We start from the raw sequence: 20,659 nt of genomic DNA, 5'->3' as shown, positions 1-20,659 counted from the left end.
GAAGCACCTCTGTTGCGTGGCTCACAGTCCCTGCCTGTGCCTCTGTCATGGGTGCTCCTGACAGCTCTCCAAGGCTGGTATCGCAGGGAGAGCCATACAGGGGACCAGAGAGCCAGCATGGGGAGCATATCCAGCACATCTCTATTGAGCCCCGGCTCTGCCTGCATACCCACACCCATTCCGAGTGCTTGGCCCTCAACTGGACATGGGAGGAGGTGCACAAGCTTGTGGCGCTCTGGGGCAGAACCAACATCCAGAGGCAGTTTGCGCAAGGCAGACACTCAAATGCCCACATTTATGAGGCCATATCTGACAGGATGCATGTGCGAGGCCACTCCCGGATGGCACAGCAGTTCTGCATGAAGGACAAGGTCTTGCAGGCACAGTGGGTAGCTGTGACCAAGTTCTATCATTTTGGTGTCCTGGGAGATGGGGCAGACCCCTGCGACTGCCACCAGAAGGGGTGGTCTGCTTTTCCTTGCACCCCACCCTGTTGCCTCCAGGGACATGTCACCAGAGGAGGGGACCTCAGGCCTTCAGTGCCCCACTCTGCCCACCTCCCACTGGCAGCTCAGCTCTGCCTAGCAGCTGCCTTGCCCTTGGCCCAGCCCCACATCCTGTCATGAGGAGCAACCAGCCATGCCATCATCAGCTGCCAATTCCTTCCCAGGAGGAACTCCTGGCTGGGTACTGGCCTGCCACACACTGCAGGCCATAGACACCAGGTGCAGCTGGATGCCACCATTGATGGGGAGCCTCACACTGAGCTGCCAGCCTTGCCAGCCCTGGACACATGGTAAGTCCTGCACTGGAAGAGGGTCCTCCCCAGTACCCAACCTTGGCCCCAGCCCTAGCCCTTGACCCTGCTCCCTGCCCAGGCCTCCTGCATTCCCCAGGCCCCAGGTTCCCACCCCCCACAGCACACAGAGGCAGGACACAGTTCAAAACTTTATTGAGCAGCCCATGTCCCCACAATGAGGCAGGCATAGGCCTCCCACATACCAAAAACATTGTCAATGCTGGTGGTGATGTCCTCCTCAGCAGCAGGAAGCAAGGATATGTAGCGCTACAACAGGTAGCCCTCCAGGCAGTGGCAGAGGTTGCAGGGAAGCCCGGGCTTGCCCTCGGCTTTGTCATAGCTCAGGGTCCCAAACCAGGAGCAGAAGGTATTCTTGAGGCACCAACAGGATCGTCATGAGCAGGCCATAGTGGCTCAGACAGCCTTCTGTCACATCTGGAACCTATAAGCCCCATGTCACTCCTACCCTTTTCTTCCTTAGTTGTCCCACCAAAAAATATTAAAAACAAATTAGTTGCATCTTTCAAACTTTGGCCCCACACAGTAGTGGGGGTTATTAGGTAACTAGGTGGGCCTTAAGGCCCATGATCTCCAGAAGATGCAAGCAGACAGGCCTGCACAAACAGCTCATCACATACTGCCTGGGGCACATGCAGGAAGGGCACATTCAGGTTAAAGCAGTAGCATGGGGGGAGCCAGCCCTTTGGTCCCTCACTGGAGAAGCCCCCTGTGGGGAGGATGGAAGTGCAGCCAACCCCTCGCCCCAGTTGTCTGTGAGCCTTGCACACCCTGAGCCCAGGCACTGTGGGCTGCCCTGGAGGGAGAGTGGAGTCTGGAGCTGTAGCAGCAGCTGCTGCCAGCAACCTGGCCTGGCCCACCCTGGGACCTAACTATAGGAATATATTACAGACCTCCAAGTCAATATGAGGAACTAGATCTGGAATTTTCCAGAGAATTGGAAGAGGCTCCAAGAGCATGGGATATGGTCATCATGGGCAACTTTAACTACCCAGACATCTCCTGGGAAGAACGCTCAACCAGATCTGACTGGTCGCATAGATTCCTGATTTGTATCCACAAGCTCTATCCATCTCAGGAAGTATACAGACCAACCGGACAAAATGCTCTTGAAGATTTAGTTTTGGCCAAGGGGGATGACCTGGTGAGTGATCTGATGATAGAGGGTAACCTAAGCGACAGTGATCATGGCACTATCATTTTCATTGTCCATCATAGGACAGGGAAATCTGTCAGTAAGGTACAAATTCTTGACTTCAAAAAAGCTGACTTCAGTAAGCTAAGGGCTTTAGTGAGTAATGTCCTATGGGATCATGGACCACAGGGAAAGAGTGTGGATGAAGACCAGCTGTTCCTCAAGGATATGATCTTCAGTGTGTAGAAGTTGTCTATACCTGTATGCAAAGAAGGTGGCACAAGGGCTGGCAGGCCATTTTGGCTCAATAGGGAAGTCACAGATTTTCTGAAAAAGAAAAGGGAGACTTACTAACAATGGAATCTAGGAATAGGCCCCCAAGGAGAACTACTTAAGATTGGCCCACACCTGTAGAGGGCAGATTAGAAAAGCAAAGGCAGTGACCAAACTCAGGTTAGCAACCAATATCAAGGACAATAAGAAATCCTTCTATAGGTACGTAAGTAACAGAAGGAAAACCAGTGGAAATGTGGGACCACTGCTCAATGCATCTGGACATCTGATCATAGACACCAAGGAGAAAACTGAATTCCTGAATGAGTATTTTGCATCTGTATTCCACCAATCTAAGAGTGGTAGCTTGCCGAATGTAAATTTGACACAGAATAGGGATGATCACAGTAGGGATGATCACCTACCAACAGTCAATGTAGAGCTGGTGAAAGGATAGCTAGAGAGGCTGGATATCTATAAGTCAGCAGGACTGGGTGAACTCCATCCAAGAATGCTGAATGAACTAGCCAAAGTCATCACAGGACTGCTGGTGAAGATTTTTGAGAATTCATGGCAGTCAGGAGAGGTCCCAGAAGATTGGAAGAGGGACAATGTTGTGCCCATCTTCAAGAAGGGGAGGAGAGAGGATCCAGGGAACTACAGGCCAATCAGCCTGACCTAAATCACAGGAAAAATCCATTAAACATTTCTCAAGGAGTTCATATGCAATAAGTCAATAGAAGGCAAAACTCTGAATGACAGCCAGCATGGTTTTATCGTGGGTATGTCATTTCTGACTAACTGTGAGAGAGAGAAGGAGCCACTGGGGTTCCAAAGCACACAGGCTAAACAAAGGGTCAGTGGCCCCAGGTCTGCAGCCCCAAGGAGCCCGGCAGAAATCTCCCTTACCCAGGTTTTTCGGGAGGGGAGAGGCAGAGAACTCCTGCGCCGGTATAAAGAAGAGCCCGGGACAGGAAAGGAGGAGGAGCGCAGAACTGGAAAGAGGAAGAGGAGGAGGAGGAGGAGCGAGGCAACACATGCTGTAGGGAGCTCTGAAAGCGATGTGGAGTGCTGGTAGGAGACTCTTGCAAAAAGTAAAAACCCCAGAGGGGACTTAGAGCCAAGTCTACTGGCCCTGTGGGGCTCAGATCTGTTTGTTTATGTGCCAGGAGCTGGCGGAGCATGGCAGTGAGAATGGTACCGTAATAACCCTAATAGACGGGCACTATAGACTTTCGCGGTACCGTAATACATGTAAAAGTGGCACAACGCAATAAGGTGGACTCAAGGTGCTAAAAGAAATCATGGTGACCTCCACAAGAGGCTCTGAGAGAGAGAGCCACCAAAGAGGGACAGACCACACGAAGGTCAATTGTGGTTAGATTTGGCTGCAAACAGCAGGAACAGTGACACAGGCCAGGAGAGTCTTCTCTGTTTTCTTTTTGGTCTTTTGTTGATTGTTTGATTGGAACTGAGGACACGTGGCAGGACCAACTGGCTAGTCAGAACCTGGTGGAACAGACGAGGGTGTAGGGGTGGTGGAGTCCTCAGGAACGCAGGACCCCGCGTGATGACGGTGAGACTACTAATTGGACTACACATGCAGGTAATGAACCAACTCCGTTAACATCAAGTCGTGGCAGTAGAACCGTGGGCATGTAGATCATCAATTAGAAGCAATAATATCTTAGTTGAGCAGCAGGCGGCATCCTACAGGTCTGCAAGGGACTGCAATACATGACACTAACCTCATGTCCTTCTACAACCAGGTTACTCACCATCTGGATAAGGGAGTTGAGGTCAATGTCATTTACTTGGACTTTAAGAATGCCATTGACTTGGTGTCTTATGCCTCAAGCTAAAACTAGAGGACTATGGGCCCAACAATTCAGTGTTCAGATGGGTGGAAAACTGGCTGTGGGGATGGACCTAGTGAGTACTAATAGATGGATCTGTGTCAACCTGGCAGAAGGTAGCCAGTGGGGTCTCCCAGGGTTTGGTACTCGAACAAATGATTTTCAACATCTAAATCAATGATCTGGATGTGGTGGTGAAAAGCACACTGGCAAAGTTTGCCAATGGCACTAAGCTTTGGGGAAGTGCAGTCACACATCAGGGTAGGCTGATGATCCAGGTAGACGTAGGCAGATTAGTTAGATGAGCGGTCCAGAATCAGATGCAGTTCAACCCTGAGAAGTGTAAAGCGCTCCGTCGGGAGAGGAAAAATCCGCAACAAATGTACAGGCTCTGTGGGTGCTATGCTAGCTAGCACCCTGTCCAAAAGGGACCTCGAGGTCATAATCGACCATAAAATGAATATGAGCCACCAGTGTGATGCTACAGTTAACAGAGCAAACAATACACTAGCATGCATCAATTGATACATCTCAAGCAAAACTAAGGAAGTTATTCTCCCACTCTACTTGGCATTGGTGAGGCCGCAGCTGGAGTAGTGCATCCAGTTATGGGTGCCACACTTCATGAAGGATGTGGAGAAGCTTGAGAGAGTCCAGAGAAGAGCCACTCATATGACTAGAGGCCTGAAGCGCAAACCATACAAGGAAAGGCCGACAAATATGAGACTGTTCAGCCTAGAAAAGAGAAGACTTTGGGGGGATTTGGTGGCAGCTTACAAATATATCAGGAGTGAGCATCATACATTGGCAAACAACTATTCAACAAAGTGCACCAGGGGAAAACCAGGAGCAATGGTCATAAACTCCTAGAAGATTTCAGACTGAGTATAAGGAAAAACTTCTTCATGGTTTGTGCGACCAGACTCTGTAACAGACTCCCAGTGGGGATGGTGGAGGCACCTATCCTGGAAATCTTTAAAAAGAACTGGATGCACACCTTGCTGGTTATTTGACTCCAGCAGTCTTTCCTGTCTGGAGCAGAGGGGCTGGACCAATGATCTCACAAGGTCTCTTCCAGCCCTAAACTTCTGTGAATCTTCTGTGAATCTGTGTTGGCAGAGATGCCCTCGCACACCTCTGTGTCCTGGTGCTCCAGGTGGGGCCAGAGCAGGCACAGCAGGTCTTCAAAGGTGGCCATGGTCATCCAGAATGTGTCAACCCACTGGTTGTCATTACATTCCAGTCCTGGCTGCTGCGGGGGGCCCAGAGACAGAGGGGCTGGTAGGACAAGAGGGCAATGGCGGTCCTGGCAGGAGTGTCCTGGAGCCTGTGGTTGCCATGGCTCACAACAGCAGCTGTGCAGTGGTGGGAGCCCTGGAAGGCCATGTACCAGTCATCCTGCATGTGTCCTTAGCGAGTGAGGAAATCAGGTAGCACAAGGTGGCTGAGCACCAGATGCTCCAAACAGTGGTGGGCAAGTAGGGGAGCTGAGGCAGCTGAGAAGCAGGGGACATTGTCCCTGGGCACCAAGGCCAGGAGATGGGGCAGCCAGAGCTGGAAGCGCAGTTGTGGCAGGAGCAGGGCAGGCAGTGCTGCCTGTGTCTCTACTACACTGCTGTTCTGACACAGGAAGCATCTGCCCAGAGGTCACAGTTCAGAGAGCGTGCTTTGAAGATAGCTCCAAAGTGCTGGCAGCTGGCTGTGCCTTCAGCATGGCTGCCAAGTGCTAGCAGCCATGTGTCCAAAGGCTGGCGCCCCCTGCCTCCGGTGGCCGCAGGGGCACATAGCAGGGCTGGAATGACTTGGGAATTTAATGCATATTAAGCTAATGCACATTAAGCATTTTTGGTGGGTACACATGGTGGGACTTGGGACTAAAGTTAACGTTAAACACACTTAAATTCATGTGTAAACATGCGCACTGTTGACAGAGTGAAGTCAGTAGTTTACTATTTGCCAGATGTTTACTTTCTGTTTTGCTTCTATTCTGCCTTGAATCTCCTGTAATTAGCCACTCACAGGGCTGAAACACTGGTCTCCTGTGGGAATATGTGACAGAGCTCCAGCAAGCTCTGAAACATCGTGGCTGGCTTGAGTGGTGCAAAATAATTACACAGCGAGTTACCAAATTAACCAGCTGGTTTTATTACTTCTGTGTAGTTATCCCACAAACCTGAGCACATATTCAGAGTGAAACAAAATGCATTCATTCAGGCCACACACTCAGGAAGAGCTGTCGGCATTTGAGTAGTTTCTGAGCATGCAGTTGGCTAAATGGATTATTTCTTATGGCAAACAGTTAAATTGCTTCAGCTATCCTCTGTGTAGTCCCATAAAATATGATTATTTTATAGTGTCTTTTTAAGGCAGGCAACAGTTACAAGTGCCCAAAATATATTTAAGGCGGGGAAAATACGGTTATTTAATCACTTTGTTTTGATTGTCTTGCAAATATTTGAAGAATACTGGATCAGTTTTTCTCTGAGTGGAAGATGGATTTAGTAATAAACAGCAGTACATTGATATTAAAAATATTTCCCTGCAGAGACCATGGAATGTGGCTTTTAGTGCTCTTTATATCTGCCACAATGATTTGAAGGAGCCTTGAAATCTTTCACGATGTCAGGCATATAGCACATTTGCATACGCTTCAGTCTCCCATAGTCGAGAACAGAGACGTGGCTAGCTCTGTTAGTCAGGCAGAATGTAGGGCAAGGCAGCATCTTAGAGACTAACTGGTTCAAAGAGGCATGACCTTTTGTACGTGACAGATGCTGACAAAATAGGCTGTTGTCTATAAAAGCTTATCCCTTTCTGATCCAGTAAGTCTCTACTCTACCTTCTGCTTTAGCTGAGAACAGTTACATGAACTGTCCCAGGAAAAAGAACATGATATTCAGCTGTACATTTCATACAGACATTTATTCAACGTAGGTGGGGGATGCTGATGACACTAGGATGGAGTTACACATTACACTTGGACCATACTAAACCCATGGAATGTTAAATTTAGAATGTGCTTCGGGCAGCTGCACTTTAAGGACTCATAGCATTTCTTTCCTGCATGCCTCTGATTTGCAATTGGATGGTGGGTGAGTGGGGGCATAGCTAGGGGCCAGGACACATGGACTCCATCGCTGTTCTGGGAACAGGGGGAAGAGAGCAGGGTTGCAGCCATGGAATCATGCATCTGGGAGGTAAAGAAGTATGGGAAGCTCTATAGGGCCACAGGATGGGGGTTGTGGCTTCCCTCTGCAGGCCTCCCATGATTGCATCTTGAGGTGTGCTGCAAGAAGCCCTCCACCAACTCCTACTGTCCCAATTCCAGCATCATCAACTCAAACTCAGCCCTCGAAGCCTTCCCTGGAAACAGCTGTTGCTTTCACCCAGAGCCAGGCAAAAGCTATGAAAAAAGTTCAGTTAACCTCAGTTATTAAAGGTTAATTGAAATTTTTCTTTCCCTTGCACCCTCTATTCCTGTCTTGGGATTTCAGGGGGAGGTGCAAGAGGGGTGAGCTACCAACATGGAGTCTCCAGGAATTAGCCTAGTGGGAGCATGAAGCTGTGGGAAGCAAGATAGCATGCTTCCCTGGTGACCCCAGCAGCTCCCCTCCCACCATGGAGCTTCTAGAGCAGAACTGCAGGGAGCAGGGAAACATTTTTTCCCCATGGCTCCATGTTGCTGCCATAATAAATCCTGGAGCATGAAGCTGTGGGAAAGCATGTTTCCGCACTCCCCAAGGCTCCATGCTCCTATTGTGCTAAACCCTGGAGGCTCTGTGCTGGTAGCACAACACTCTCCCTTGCCCAACCCCAGGATGGGAATGGGGGGTGTGGAGGGAAGCCACAGGCCTCATTAAGCCACCTGGATAGGGGAGAACCGGTGGTATTTAAGGTCAATACACCAGGCAGTCTGGGAAAAATTGAATTAACCTTGAGTAATGAAAGTTAATTGAACATTTCCATGGCTTTTACCGCCTTCCAAATGAAAGCTACAGACCTCTCTAGGGAAGGCTAGTGGGGATAAGATTGAATGGGAAGGACTAGGATTGGGTTGTTAGGAGTCAGTGGAGGGTTCCTCTGTAGAGTTTGGGAGGATAGAAAATTTGTCCATAGAGCAAGACTGTGCGTGGGGCAGGGGGATGGGGTGAGAGAGGTACATCCTGAGATGCTGAAAAACTGCAAAGTGCTTGTTTTATCTTTATGGAGTGGACTGAAGTTAACCTAAAATGAGCTCGGTGCAGTTACACAAGATGCTACGTCGCTGTAGTGATGGACTACGGTGATGTAGCTTGTTGCTGTGGCAACATAGCATCAGTGGACACTAACTGTGATGCTGCCGCTACTGCACAGTAGTTCATTGCAGTTGAAAATGACCTGTGTGCTGCTGGGACTGCACAGCACTGGCACGTACTTTAGCAAGTACTAAATGACTGCACAGTATCAACTACACAGTCAGGGGCAGGTATAGACATGCCTGCTATGCAGTACAGCTCAGAGCTAACCTTTGCCTCAAGTGGCATAACTCTGAAATGTCCAGAAGGCACTTAGCATGAGTTAATGAGTTCTCATGTGTGGGCAATGACATTTTAAGTGCCCTTAGTATGGTCTAAGTGTAATGTAACTTCACCCTGAGGCAAGGAACATCTCTGAGCTATGCTACCCTGCTCATGTTATGAAAACATCAGTCTGCATTATGGAGATAAAACAAGCTACATGCAGTCCTCTAGCTCTAGAAAGTAGTGCTTAACAAGAAGGAGTGGATACAGTACAGTACACAAGCAAAAACCAGCAGGAAGAACAGCATAATCAACTCTACATTAGATCATAACCGGCTTACAGGCAGCAAAAATGACCTGCCTCCAACTGTGTACCCACTTTCAAATGACCTAACCTGCTGTGTGAAAACAAGCAATTAATTCTCATCTGCCCCCTTAGCTCAAATACATTTAAGTCCTTTATTTAGAGAAGTCATGGGATGATTGTCATGATGCCATGGCAAACAATACTGTGTTCTGCATCCATAAACAGCCTAGTGTTTGTTTGGCTTGTTGTTCAGAGTCTGCTATTCTTGTCAACAGGAGCAGATCCTGGCCTGGTAAAGGCTTACACACTGAAGGAGAGAAGTCTGTGCAGAGGGCTGTATATAAAGATTTTTAAAATTTTTAATAAGCTGCATTTTGCTGTGGTTACTTTCTGTCAAACCTACTCTAACCATCAATGAAAGCAACATCACTGCAGGTTAAACCAATTATGACAGGAGGATGCTTTGTAGTAGCATAGCTAGTGTCATAAAATTATCTTCTCATCAAGATGGATGCCAACAGCTAAGAATCATTTATGTACATTTTAAACTTCAGACATTTATTTTTATATAAAGAAATGCTTCCTATGCTATGACCTTTCAGAATGCAGATCTAAACAAGATCAATAACAATGTTACCAACCTTAAGCATTTAAAAAGCATTAGGCAGATGTAAAGAAGGACGATCCAACAGAATATTTAAATCAGATTCTCCACTTCTTCATACAATTAAAAACAAAACAACTGGTTCTATAGTATACAGCGCTCTCTACACCCCTCCACTTGCAACAGACATGATGCCACATTCACACTGTTTTGATCAAAGGAAGCACATTCTGAGGAAGGTTAGAGAAACTTGTGATCCAACTCTGGGAGGATATAGAAGTACAAGTATTTTGTGACTTGTCACAAGCTATATTTAAATAAAAAGAACTGAGTGAAATTACAGCATCTGTCAGAGCACCAAGTAAGACATACAGATGGGGCCTTCTTTTTACACTTCACAGAAGGCCTTAAAATCCTGGAGAAACTGAACATACTGGAAAGCATCCAGGAACCTCAAATGGAATTTAACACAGTGAGAAGCAATACCATAATATTGAATGGCAAACTGTTAAACCCAGGAGAAATAATATACCAAAGTACAAGGACAAGAAGACTGGAAGAACTTCAGGACTAGAGGACTGAATAACAGTATGAGGGAGATGAAAAGAAAAAAAAAGTGGAAGAAGGAACATCACAAGGGAAAGAAAAAAATAAAACAGCAAAATTGAAAATTGAAATAATTAGGAAGGTGGATTATAACCAAAGGTCAAAGGGGTTCAAGAAAGGAAGAGACCAGTGGCAGGGAGGAGTCCTGAAATAAGGCTCTGTTTAGTTCCTTGCAGATAACAGTATTTGAGACATATAGTTATATAAATCCAGGACTCCCCTGTGGTAGGAGACAGGAACTTTCCAGGAAAGAGTTCACTACTAAGATATAGAGGGGTTAAACATTCCCTTCCTTTTGCAGGCTAAAATCTCCACATTTTGGGAAGGGTTAAAGTATGACATTATGTATTGTTTGGGGATCCAAATGGGTTGGAAGCAGGGTTGTCAACCAAAGAAAAATTATTTTACCGACAGTCTGCAAGTTTTTACTGATAGGCAAACTATTTTTTATTAAGACATGTTTTTACTGATAATGTAATGTAATTGTATCTGTTCTTCCAGGCCCTGCCCTGATGCCATGCCCCAGTTACAAGGGCTGGGTTCAAATTCAGCAATAATAAAAAAGTAAAAATGCTTGGCTGTCAATAAAAAGACTGCAGGAAAAAAAAATCTTGGGTTGGTAATCTTGCTTGACTACAGTGATGGTTTTACACTGTGTTGCCCTCACCTACCAGTGGCTCCCCTACTCACTGCCAAACTCATGCCCCCATCTGCACCCTTCACCATGCTGCCACATCCCAGCCTTTCCCTGCTGGCCCTCCTCCTCCTGTCCTGGCACAGACATTCAAAGAAGCCTACTTGCAAGCCAGCAGTATTACAGGCAGCCTGGAGTACAACAGCAGCAGCACGTCTGAGAGATTGCTCCCTGCAGGGTGCTGCACTCCTGCTCAGACACCAGGTAGTGCTGCTGTGCTCTGTCTGTCAGAGCTCCAATCCAGTGGTGGCTGCTTAGTGTTTCATTGACAGCTAAAATTTATTACTGATTTTACTGACAGCCAGTTTTGACCCAACTTTTTACTGACAGCAAATTTGCTGATAGTTGGCAACTGTGGTTGGAAGTTGGACTTAGTAAATAATAAAGATGGAGGAAGAGGCTGGGTGAGGGTAAATAAAATTAATTTTAGGGCTAAAATGTATAAATGGATACAGAGGGACCAAAAAAGTACATGCAGCGATATTAAGTAGACCAAAATATAATTTAGATATGCTTTATGTCTTATATTGTAGACAGGTAAAGGCAATTTCACTTATATATTCATTATTAGCGCTGATGATACTGAAGAGCTTACAAGAATGTCGGCAAGGCTTCCATTAAAAATGTGGATTTTCACTCAGAAATCAAAAAGTATAAAAAAAGATACAAACTGGGAAACTGGTGGAATGGGTGAGCCAGGTGAAAATATAGACCAAATATTATGCTTTTTCAATAAATCCATTTGTAGATGGTGCATGAAAAGTACCTGAGAATGGCATGGGCACAACTATCACATTGCTCCCCAGGGCAGGAAGACTTCTGAACACAGGGTCTACATCAAGGTCCTGAGGTTTCTCCATGACTACGACTGTTCTTTGTAGTAAATCAGAGACAGATCAATTTGTCATCCAAACTGGGGTCAAGCAACGATACATCATCACCCCAATTCTGTTCTTCCTTTTTTTTGACCATCACCCTGGTTTCCATTAAGGACTGCCTCCCTTTTGGAACCAACACTGAAAAGTCTTCCATCTGTTTGGTATTCAGTCTGGGACATTTTTACTTGAAGACCAAAGTATTCGAAATAACCGTCCTTGACCTTCAATATGCTGATGACTGCCATCCTTGCACACACTGAAGAAACCCTCCAGACTGCTCTGGATTTGTTTGCAGAAACCTACTAACCTCTGGGCCTCTCTCTCAACATCAAGAAGACTAACATGCTCTACCAGCCTGCTCTAGGCGAGGAATATGACCACCTTTCCTAAATTACAATTGAGGGAAAGACCATGGAGGTAGTTGGGCACTTCTCTTACCTTGGCAGCCACCTCTTTCAGAGAATGATCGTTAATAAGGAGATCCATCACAAGATCCAGCACTGGAGTGCCTCCTTCAGCAAATTGCTTTGACTTGCTTTTATTGATTGCAATATCTGGAAAGACACTAAGATTCAGGTCTACAATGCAGTCATCATCCCCATTCTCCTCTACAGATGTGAAATGTGGATGACTTGCCTGTCCAGGCTCTTGAGGTGACAATGGTATCACCAGCAGCAATTCTGGGAAGATTGCACAAACACAAGCATCTTTGCTAAAGCCAGGTTACCAGCTTTGAGTCACTAATCCTCAAGCACCAACTCTGCTGTACTGGACACTGTGTGTGGATGCCTGACTCAATTGCCAAAACAAGCACTCTACTCCCAGCTTAGTTCTGGCCTGAGATCTATGGCAGACAGAGGAAATGCTACAAGGACACACTGCAGGCATATCTAAGAAAACAGATGCTGATATCAAAAACTGAAAAGACCTAGCTGTTAACCGAATACAATAGCATGTCAACCTCAACCAACTGGCAGCCTGCTTCAAGGTAAAGCATGTTCCCCTCAAAGCAGAGAAAAGAGAGCAGAGGAAGAAAAAGGACAGAAACCCCAGCTTACACCCTATCTTTTCTACGGAAAGACCTGAAGCTTTTGCAGATGGGTCTGTGATTTAAGGATCAGACCTTTAAGTCACCTCAAGACCCATCAATGAGCCATGATAGAGAACATCCTCAAATCGAGGGATAGCCAATGATGACAAAAATGTTGTTTCATAGTTCCAGCATGATGACGATAGGTTCCATACTTCCAGCACCTTAATAAATCAAGTTCTGTCAACATCTATGGGTGTGATCAGTTTGTCTGATCATTCACCGATATACCTGATGTTGAGAGACTGGGAAACAAAAGTCAAACCATTCACAGAGATTGAATAGACCCACAGAGCCACTGGAGCAACCTGGGGTCCCAGGGCATCAGGCAGGGCTGCAAGTAGAGCCCACGTTTGGCTGCAAGGAAGGCAGCAGCAAGAAGCATGTCCCCTCCCCCACGTCAGTAGCAGAGGGTTGTCGGCCACAGCTGCTATCCTAGGACTGGTCAGTCTCAGGGCGACAGCTAGGGCTGGAAGCTCAACCTCCATTCACCTGCAGGGGGAGGCTACAACAGGGAACTCCCTCCTCCACTGCCACTCACAGGTGGCCAAGAGCTGCCTCTCCCCTACAGCTGCCTCCATCTGATGCCTACATGTACTGCTCAAGTGCTGGAACATTTCTATAGTTGCCTGAATAAAAAAAAGGAATTAAAATAAAAGTCATGAAATAGGAAACAAATATCTTGGGACTGATTTAAAATAATGAATTTTTGGTTCCTCATGGTTTGGTGCCTTACAGTTTGAGCTTTTAACACTCACATTTTCAAGTTTCTCTTTGATTTCATGAGGGCTACAATATTACCTTTAATAACAGAAGCTGCGATTCTCCCATAATCATGTGATTTCCAGCATTGGGGTATTTAAAGAAAGCAAATATCAATGAGACATATGATAACATTGTGAAAACCGGCAACACTAAGGTCATGGGCTTAACTAATTTATCAAGACAAACCTCAGCTGCTTGGACTCACTAAATGTATTTCCTGAGAATTGTTTGTAAGAAGTGTAGGCCTTACTGGAATATGGATTGATGCAGCCATTGGCTAGTGCATACAGAAATCATATAGAGGCCCATTAGCAGCATAAACCAAACTAGGTCTCACTAACAGCTTAAATCATAGATCTGGATGACCAGAAAGCAGATCACATTTGGCCTAAGTAGAAGTGCTGCGAAAGTTAGGAATTGGAGACACGTCAAAAAGGTCAATAAATGGATAAAATGGGTACAACCTCAGAAGGCCCGCAGATGAAATACGATGGTAAAATGGGCACAAGACACCAAAACAGAGTTCTGAGTTCCAGCATGATGACGATAGGTTCCATACTTCCAGCACCTTTCTGGTAAAGAAGTCCCCCTGTCTGGTGGGAAGGTTGCAATGTCTGGTGAGAGCTGCATGTGAATGGTATCACCTAAAAATACTTAGTGAGTAGTGAGAACTAGTAGGATGCCTGTTGTAAACAAAGTTGTCTTGATATAGGAAGTGAATAAAGAGTAAATCAGGATCAACATAGAGGTATATAGTTTCTGTTTAAGAGCTATTTCCTCACTCAAGAAATCTACTATTGCTATCTTCTGTGTCTACAGTTAGGATCTGTGATGTTTGCCAGAGAGTCTGCAGCTACAGGATCAGCATATTTAGCCATCAATGGACACATTTACAACCCTTTACTTGGCCTGTAGGTGTGACCATCCTCGACCACAAGGAATCGCTGATAACAACAGTTAGGACCCAAAATGATGTGACAAAAGAGCAGAATATGACAAATGTAAACAGAGTCCATTAAGGATACCAAGACTCACAGCCTTGCTTGAGCAAATATGCATAAAACTGTGCACTAACCGCAAGGTATACTGTGAAACAGAACGCCAAAAGCCTGACGATTACGGCCCAATTGCATCTTTATAGCAGAGTCCTGAAGGGCACCTTCTGCTTTAAGAGGGCAAGCAGCCAGAGAGGCAGCCTGCAGGTGGTGGGGGTGGAGACTGATTGGAGAGTGACCTGACCAGCAGAGGGCTGGATTGGAGCTAAGTACGGTCAGGAGGTCTGGCCCCGAGAGCCAAGAATAGAGGAGCTCCTGGCTGTAGCGTAGCGGGGATCCTGAAGTAACAGCGAAACTGGGTAAGTGACCTTGTAGGTCTTGGAATAGGGGACAGCTGCCTGGGCAGAGAGAAGGCTTGTTCCTAGTTTTATGTGAAGCCCAGAGAGTTTGGATGTCTGCTAGAGGGCATAGGTGTTTTAAGTTACACTGGTGGTTTAGCCTTGAGCCCTGCTGGGGCAGGCTCAAGGCCTACTCAGGGAGCCAGTAGCCCAGGAAGGACTTTAGACAAAGACTACCAGGGCTGGGGGAGCCCGGTGGTCCCAACCAACTGAGGACTGGGGCCAGGGCTCAGGAGGGGCCATGGCAAGAGACCAGAATCCAGGGGGGCAAGTTGGGCCAGAAGGCCTGGAGGTCTCAACTGGCCTGAGGGTGGGGCCAGGGCCCAGGAAGGGCTAAAGGTCTAGGAGGGACCACAGCCAGGGACTGCTGGAGAGCCTGGTGATCTCTACTGGCCCGGGAGTGGGGCCAGGGCCCAGGAGGACCCAAAGGTTCAAGAGGGACCACTGCCACTGACAGAGTCAAGGCCCACAGGCAGGGAGGCTAGAGCCTAGAAGCCAGGTCCTGTACTGTGGGCCTGGACTAAAGGGCCCAGTGAGAGCACTGAGGGATGAGGCCAATAAGGCTGAGACCCCTACAGAGTGAATGAGAGTACAACACCCATGAGGCACGAGGTGTGGTGTAGGAGAGGATGGAACCACGCAATGAGCCCTTAAGGCTACGGGTGCCCTGAAGGGGCATATATGCACAATTAGCCCTTAAGGTTACTGGTGACTTGCAGAGGCACAGGCAAGCCGAGAGGGACCACTGAGCTGAAAGGCTGGAGCAAGACTGTGGAGTCCAAGAGGGACTTGATTGGACTAAGGCTCACTCTAAAGCCTGTGGACAGCTTCTCTTAATTAACTTTCATTAACAACAAGGCACCGCGGGCAAGCAAACAAGGGAGGGCTACTTTAGAGACTGAGGCAGCAGGAGTCATGCGGCCACAAGAACTGTCATGACTGCCCCTCGGGCCAAACATTATAGTAATTAGGAGGTAAAATTATGTTGGAACGAGACAAGACAAGTTAATTCCCAAACAATTTCAGAGGTTGCATTTGAACTGAATGCATGAATTTGAACTGAATGACTTCACAGACTGAAAGATCATGTCATGCTAGAGCATAAACACAGATCTATAGGTCAGCCTTACCTTGGTAATTCAGATTACCCCTGAGGTCACAATCATACACAGAGAATAAAGTTTAGTATGGCTTGAAAAAAAATCATTTTCTGCCATCTCCTATCTCTTTTTCAAAGACTTCTTGGTCTGATTACTTACTCCGGCCTTTCTTCATCCTCTCTCTCCACTATGTCTTAATGGGAAGATTATTTATTGTTTTAGGGATACTTGACACCTTACTACAAATAGAACAGCCTGTGCTGAACAACAGAATGTTCTTTAAAAAGGTTTGTGGTGATATAACCCAATAATAATACTAAAATGTTTCAAAGAACTTGTACCAAAAAGGAAACATTTCTTCAGGTATTCAAAGCTCATGTCCTACACTTTCAATGCATTTGCTTTTAATGCAGTATGAAGGCAGCTCTCTCACATCCTGTAAAGCCAAAGACATTCTTACAGGGTATTTTTCAAATGGGCTTTCAGCTTTTCTATCACTTTTTGTTTGTGGCCTGAGCTGCAGCACTTTCAAGCACTTGATTCACGTAGCTGTGCAGACAGTACAAAACTATTCAGGAAAAGATAGATCTCTCACTTGTCAGCTCACTGTGAGCCTGATCACCAGCCTGTCAGAAGGTTACCCATCAGGATCTGGGTGGCCTGTGCATGCACTCTATCAGCAGACCATCTGTGCTATTGCTGCTGCTGGCCATGTGCATCTCCTAGTGATCTCATTCTTACAGAAGCAACTGCAGGCCCAGTTCAAGAGACAGAAGCTCTACTATGTTTATTGTCTATAAAAAGCTTCACACCCACAACCAGCTGGTACATGGTGCTAGCCAAGATACCTGCAGCAAGGTATGGGTATCATGGGCAGGCACCCCCTCCCCTCCCATCCCCACTGCAGAACAAGTCATTAATGACTCCTAGGCCACCTTTTACATACCAATCAAATCAACTTTTCTTTATATCATCCACATCCCAGTTCTCACAAATACTAAAGCAAATCTCTCAGGCCCCCTCTACACGTGCAGGTAAAAGCATGATGGGATCTAACACAGGAGTTCCCAACCCCCAAGCTGCAGCCTGGTGCCGGGCCACAAAGGGTTGGCTGCTGGCCCACAGGAGGGATGGCTGCTAGACTGGAAGTAACCCCAGACCGGCAAATGCGGACTAGAAGTGACCGGCATACTGCGGAGCAGCAGCCAACTCTTTTTTATATGGAGTATTAAAAAGTGTTGGCTACCTGCCCACAGTATACCAGTCACTGCTGATCCACAGTTTGCCGGTCACTTCCAGTCCACAGCTTGCCAGTCTATGGTCACTGCTGATTCGTAGTTTGCCAGTCCTCAGCCTAAAAAGGCTGGGAACCCCTGATCTAATGCAGAATCCACATAATCACACCTCCTGCCATGCCACATGTGCATGGCAGGAGGCACAATTGTGGAATTGTGCATTATATCCCATTGCACCTTATTGTTGGTGCTGGGGGAGCCTGATCCCAGGCTTCCACTGCACTGGAAAGAAGCAAGGTCCTGCTGCTGTTGGGACCATCCCCTCCTCCAATTGAGGGGCTCCCAGCTGCAGGGATGTCCCATGCACTCCTGGGGTTGGGGGACTGCAGCAGTCACAAACCCCAAAGCTCGGAGAAGCAAGAAATTGTGAGCCTTGGGGATCATGGCAGCTGCAGTCCCCCAGGCCCAGGGGTTTAATGCTGGCCATGGTGCACCTTTGTGGCTGGGAGCCCCATCAGCTGATGGGACTCCCAGCTGCAGGGGAGACCCTGCTACCTGTGTGAGTTAAAGCTCAATAGCAGCTAGCTATACAGCTAATATACATTTTCAAGGTCTACCTTAATAGCTAGTTGGAGCTTTTTTGTTTTGTAATAAGTACTTTGCAGGTGTAGCTGGTCTCAAGATAACTGTTGAATTAACCAGTTAATTGTGTGGTAACTGTAACATGTAGAGGGGGCCTCTGACATCACGCATACCCCAATTCAGACCAGATGAGAAGGTTGCACTAAGTAGAAAGACGTTTACCAGGTCATCCTGATTCTTATTTTGGTGTCCTGTCCAATCTTATCAATCACTCCTTCAAGAGTAAATTGGATGCTTATCTTGCTGGGATCCTATGACTCCAGCTGACTTCCTGTCCTTTGGGCAGGGGGCTGGACTCGATGATCTCCCGAGGTCCCTTCCAGCCCTAATGTCTATGAAATCTATGAAATTAGCCTTGTGAGGAGCCTATATGGTTTAACAATCTAACTTTCCGAGCAATTTTTCATCTAAGCCCTACACAAACCCGGTATGTTAATGCCTTGTCCTGTTCAATGAGGCTTCCATTGGTCAGTGCTATAGCAGAGCCTTTGTGCGATTTGCATATGCACTGATGAATGGTTGTATTTCTCACTGCAGTATGCCACAAGCCATTGTTGTATTCTTCCTCCATGAATATAACATGCTACAGGAATTCTTCTGCCTGCTTAGGAGAGTTTGAAATTCTTTATAAATACAGATTGTAAAATTTTTGGTATCATAGTTCATTTGCTGACATCAGTGCTACCTAATTTAGGTAAGCACAGTAGCAAGGCCCCTGGCATACAGCCCCAGCCTGTTTGCTCTATATTAGTACATTCTCCCACCTCTCCTGCCATGCTTTGTTGTTACCAATGATAAGTCTGGGAGACTGCCTTCAAATACCTTGACTGTCAGTCCAGAAGCCCCTCTTCCTGGTGAGGAGATCTCTATTTCTCTATTGCTGAGTCCTCAGGCCCTCCTTACAGTCCCTTTGGGCCCTACCATAGTCTACATGTGGTTGCTAGGTCCTGCCATAGCCTGCATGTGGCTCACCTGCACTGTCTTCAGCAGGAACTCTCAGTGGCCTCTTGTCCCTTCAGCCACTCCATGCCCCACAGCTCAGAAAGAACAGCAAACATAAACTTTACAATCAGTTTCTAATTTAACTTAAACTCCACCTGGGGTCTCCATACCATTACTAGACCCTCTTCCCCACTCTGCTAGCACCCTACTAGCCTTTAAGTGCATTCTCTGACCTCCATTTTTTTCTGTCTCCACAGCTTTAGCTGACAGCAGCTCCTTCCCTTTGTGAGATAAGGGCTAGATTGAAGCTCCCTATCAGACCCTATGTTCCACCCCTTTCTAGCCACCTGAACTCTGATCCTCCAGGCCAGACTCAGGGTCTTCCCTTTTTCTCTAATTAGCAGGCTTATTGCTCTGACCTGCCTCTTTATCCTAAACAGATTCACAGCTTTGCAGCTAGCCCTCCTGAAAGCCGTATCCCTTAGCCTGCCCTTTGTGGGCAACCAACAATCCTTCCAGATCATGGTGTATGCATGAGAGGCCACCTAGACCTTCAATGCATATGCCTAGACAGGAGGGTTTGGTTTTTTTAGTGGAGTGGAGGCTGCCCAGGCCTTCCAACCTCTTTTTAGGTCACTGAGACAGAATCCAAAGGCCAGACTGAGTCCAGACATTTGGTACCTCCATGGCTGTATTTGTATATGCGTGCCTGCCCCTTGTAGCACTGCATTTATTTACTTCAATAACAGGTGTAGAGATGCCCTGTTACAAGCACATGGGGGTCATGGGCACTACAGTTTGCTTTCAGCAAGTTAGCTGTAAAATACAGAATTTGTCCCATAATTAACTGGTGCATCATCAGCTGCAAAGGACACTAAATTTTGCATTCTAAGCCAGTCATACAGCCTTGTGCATATTTTGACCCCTATAGTATCATTTTCCCCTCAGAGCCTTTGTAAAAAAAACCTTGTAAAGCGCAGCAAACTTTTCCCAACACCACTGGATACAGCTGGAAAAATTTGACCGTCACTGGCTATGTAAAATGACTTGCTGTTTTTTAAGTTATCCAGCAGCAACTCAACTGAGTAGAGAACAAAAATATTTTCCAGAATTTGTCCTTCTGTAATTAGTTTGTTTACTCAACTTTGATAAATCTGAAAATCCCTTTAAGCTTTCAGCTTCATCCTGTAACCAAGCAACAAGTGTATGGTACACACATACAACTTCAGAAGCGATGGCACTGGTCACCTCAGGAGGATCTTTGGTTGTGAAATATCTGGGCAACCCCTCCTACCAGTCTTCAATCTCACTGCCAACAGATGTTTCTGTGTGCTACTGTGCTTCCTTACAGCACCAAAATCTCCACTTTTCACATAAATATGACAGTGGATATGTGGACTAGACAGTAGTTCCTGGGCCCTTTTACAATCTATTTTATAAATTCAAGATCCAAGAGCCACTCATTCCAGAAATAACAGCCCTTTCTGTTCTTTGGAGTGTCTTAGGGATTTTGTTTCCCTGCAGTGTTAATGTGCATGTGGGCATACAGATCGAGCATGCACAGCAAGCTAGGCACCGATCTCAAACCTTTTAGATATACCGTCATCTAAGTCCCAAACATGTAGGTAACCTAAAACTTAGAAGAAGCGGGTGCTAGCGTGTTGTATCCAAAGTAGACGAATGATTAGAGTGCTCACTTGGAATAGCCGAGACATGCATTTTGGGTCATCTTTGCCTAAAGGGTATTTGGACTTGTATGGGTCTGAGTGCTTACCCCCATGCTCCAATGACCAACCTACAGGTTAGGCATTACACTGCTCTCC

General features: G+C 46.6%; 1 protein-coding gene across 2 annotated transcripts in view; it reads right to left on the bottom strand.

Annotated features, from left to right (window-relative positions):
- Window positions 1–20,659, bottom strand: part of PCGF3 (polycomb group ring finger 3) — a 208,785-nt gene that overhangs the window by 28,939 nt on the left and 159,187 nt on the right. The window contains exon 9 of one of the 2 annotated variants that reach the window (XM_090039023.1): window positions 12,047–12,223. The exons of the other annotated variant lie outside the window; for it this stretch is intronic. Within the exon in view, the coding sequence (XP_089895149.1) occupies window positions 12,155–12,223 (69 nt within the window). The 3' untranslated portion in view covers window positions 12,047–12,154. Of the gene's footprint in view, window positions 1–12,046; window positions 12,224–20,659 lie in introns of those variants that run through there. 2 annotated transcript variants of the gene reach the window in all.

The sequence above is a fragment of the Crocodylus siamensis genome, chromosome 3 (genome assembly GCF_052110815.1).
Source record: "Crocodylus siamensis isolate JL-2025a chromosome 3, ASM5211081v1, whole genome shotgun sequence".
In the NCBI taxonomy this organism is placed as follows: domain Eukaryota; kingdom Metazoa; phylum Chordata; order Crocodylia; family Crocodylidae; genus Crocodylus; species Crocodylus siamensis.
This window is presented reverse-complemented; position numbering and strand designations above follow the sequence as displayed.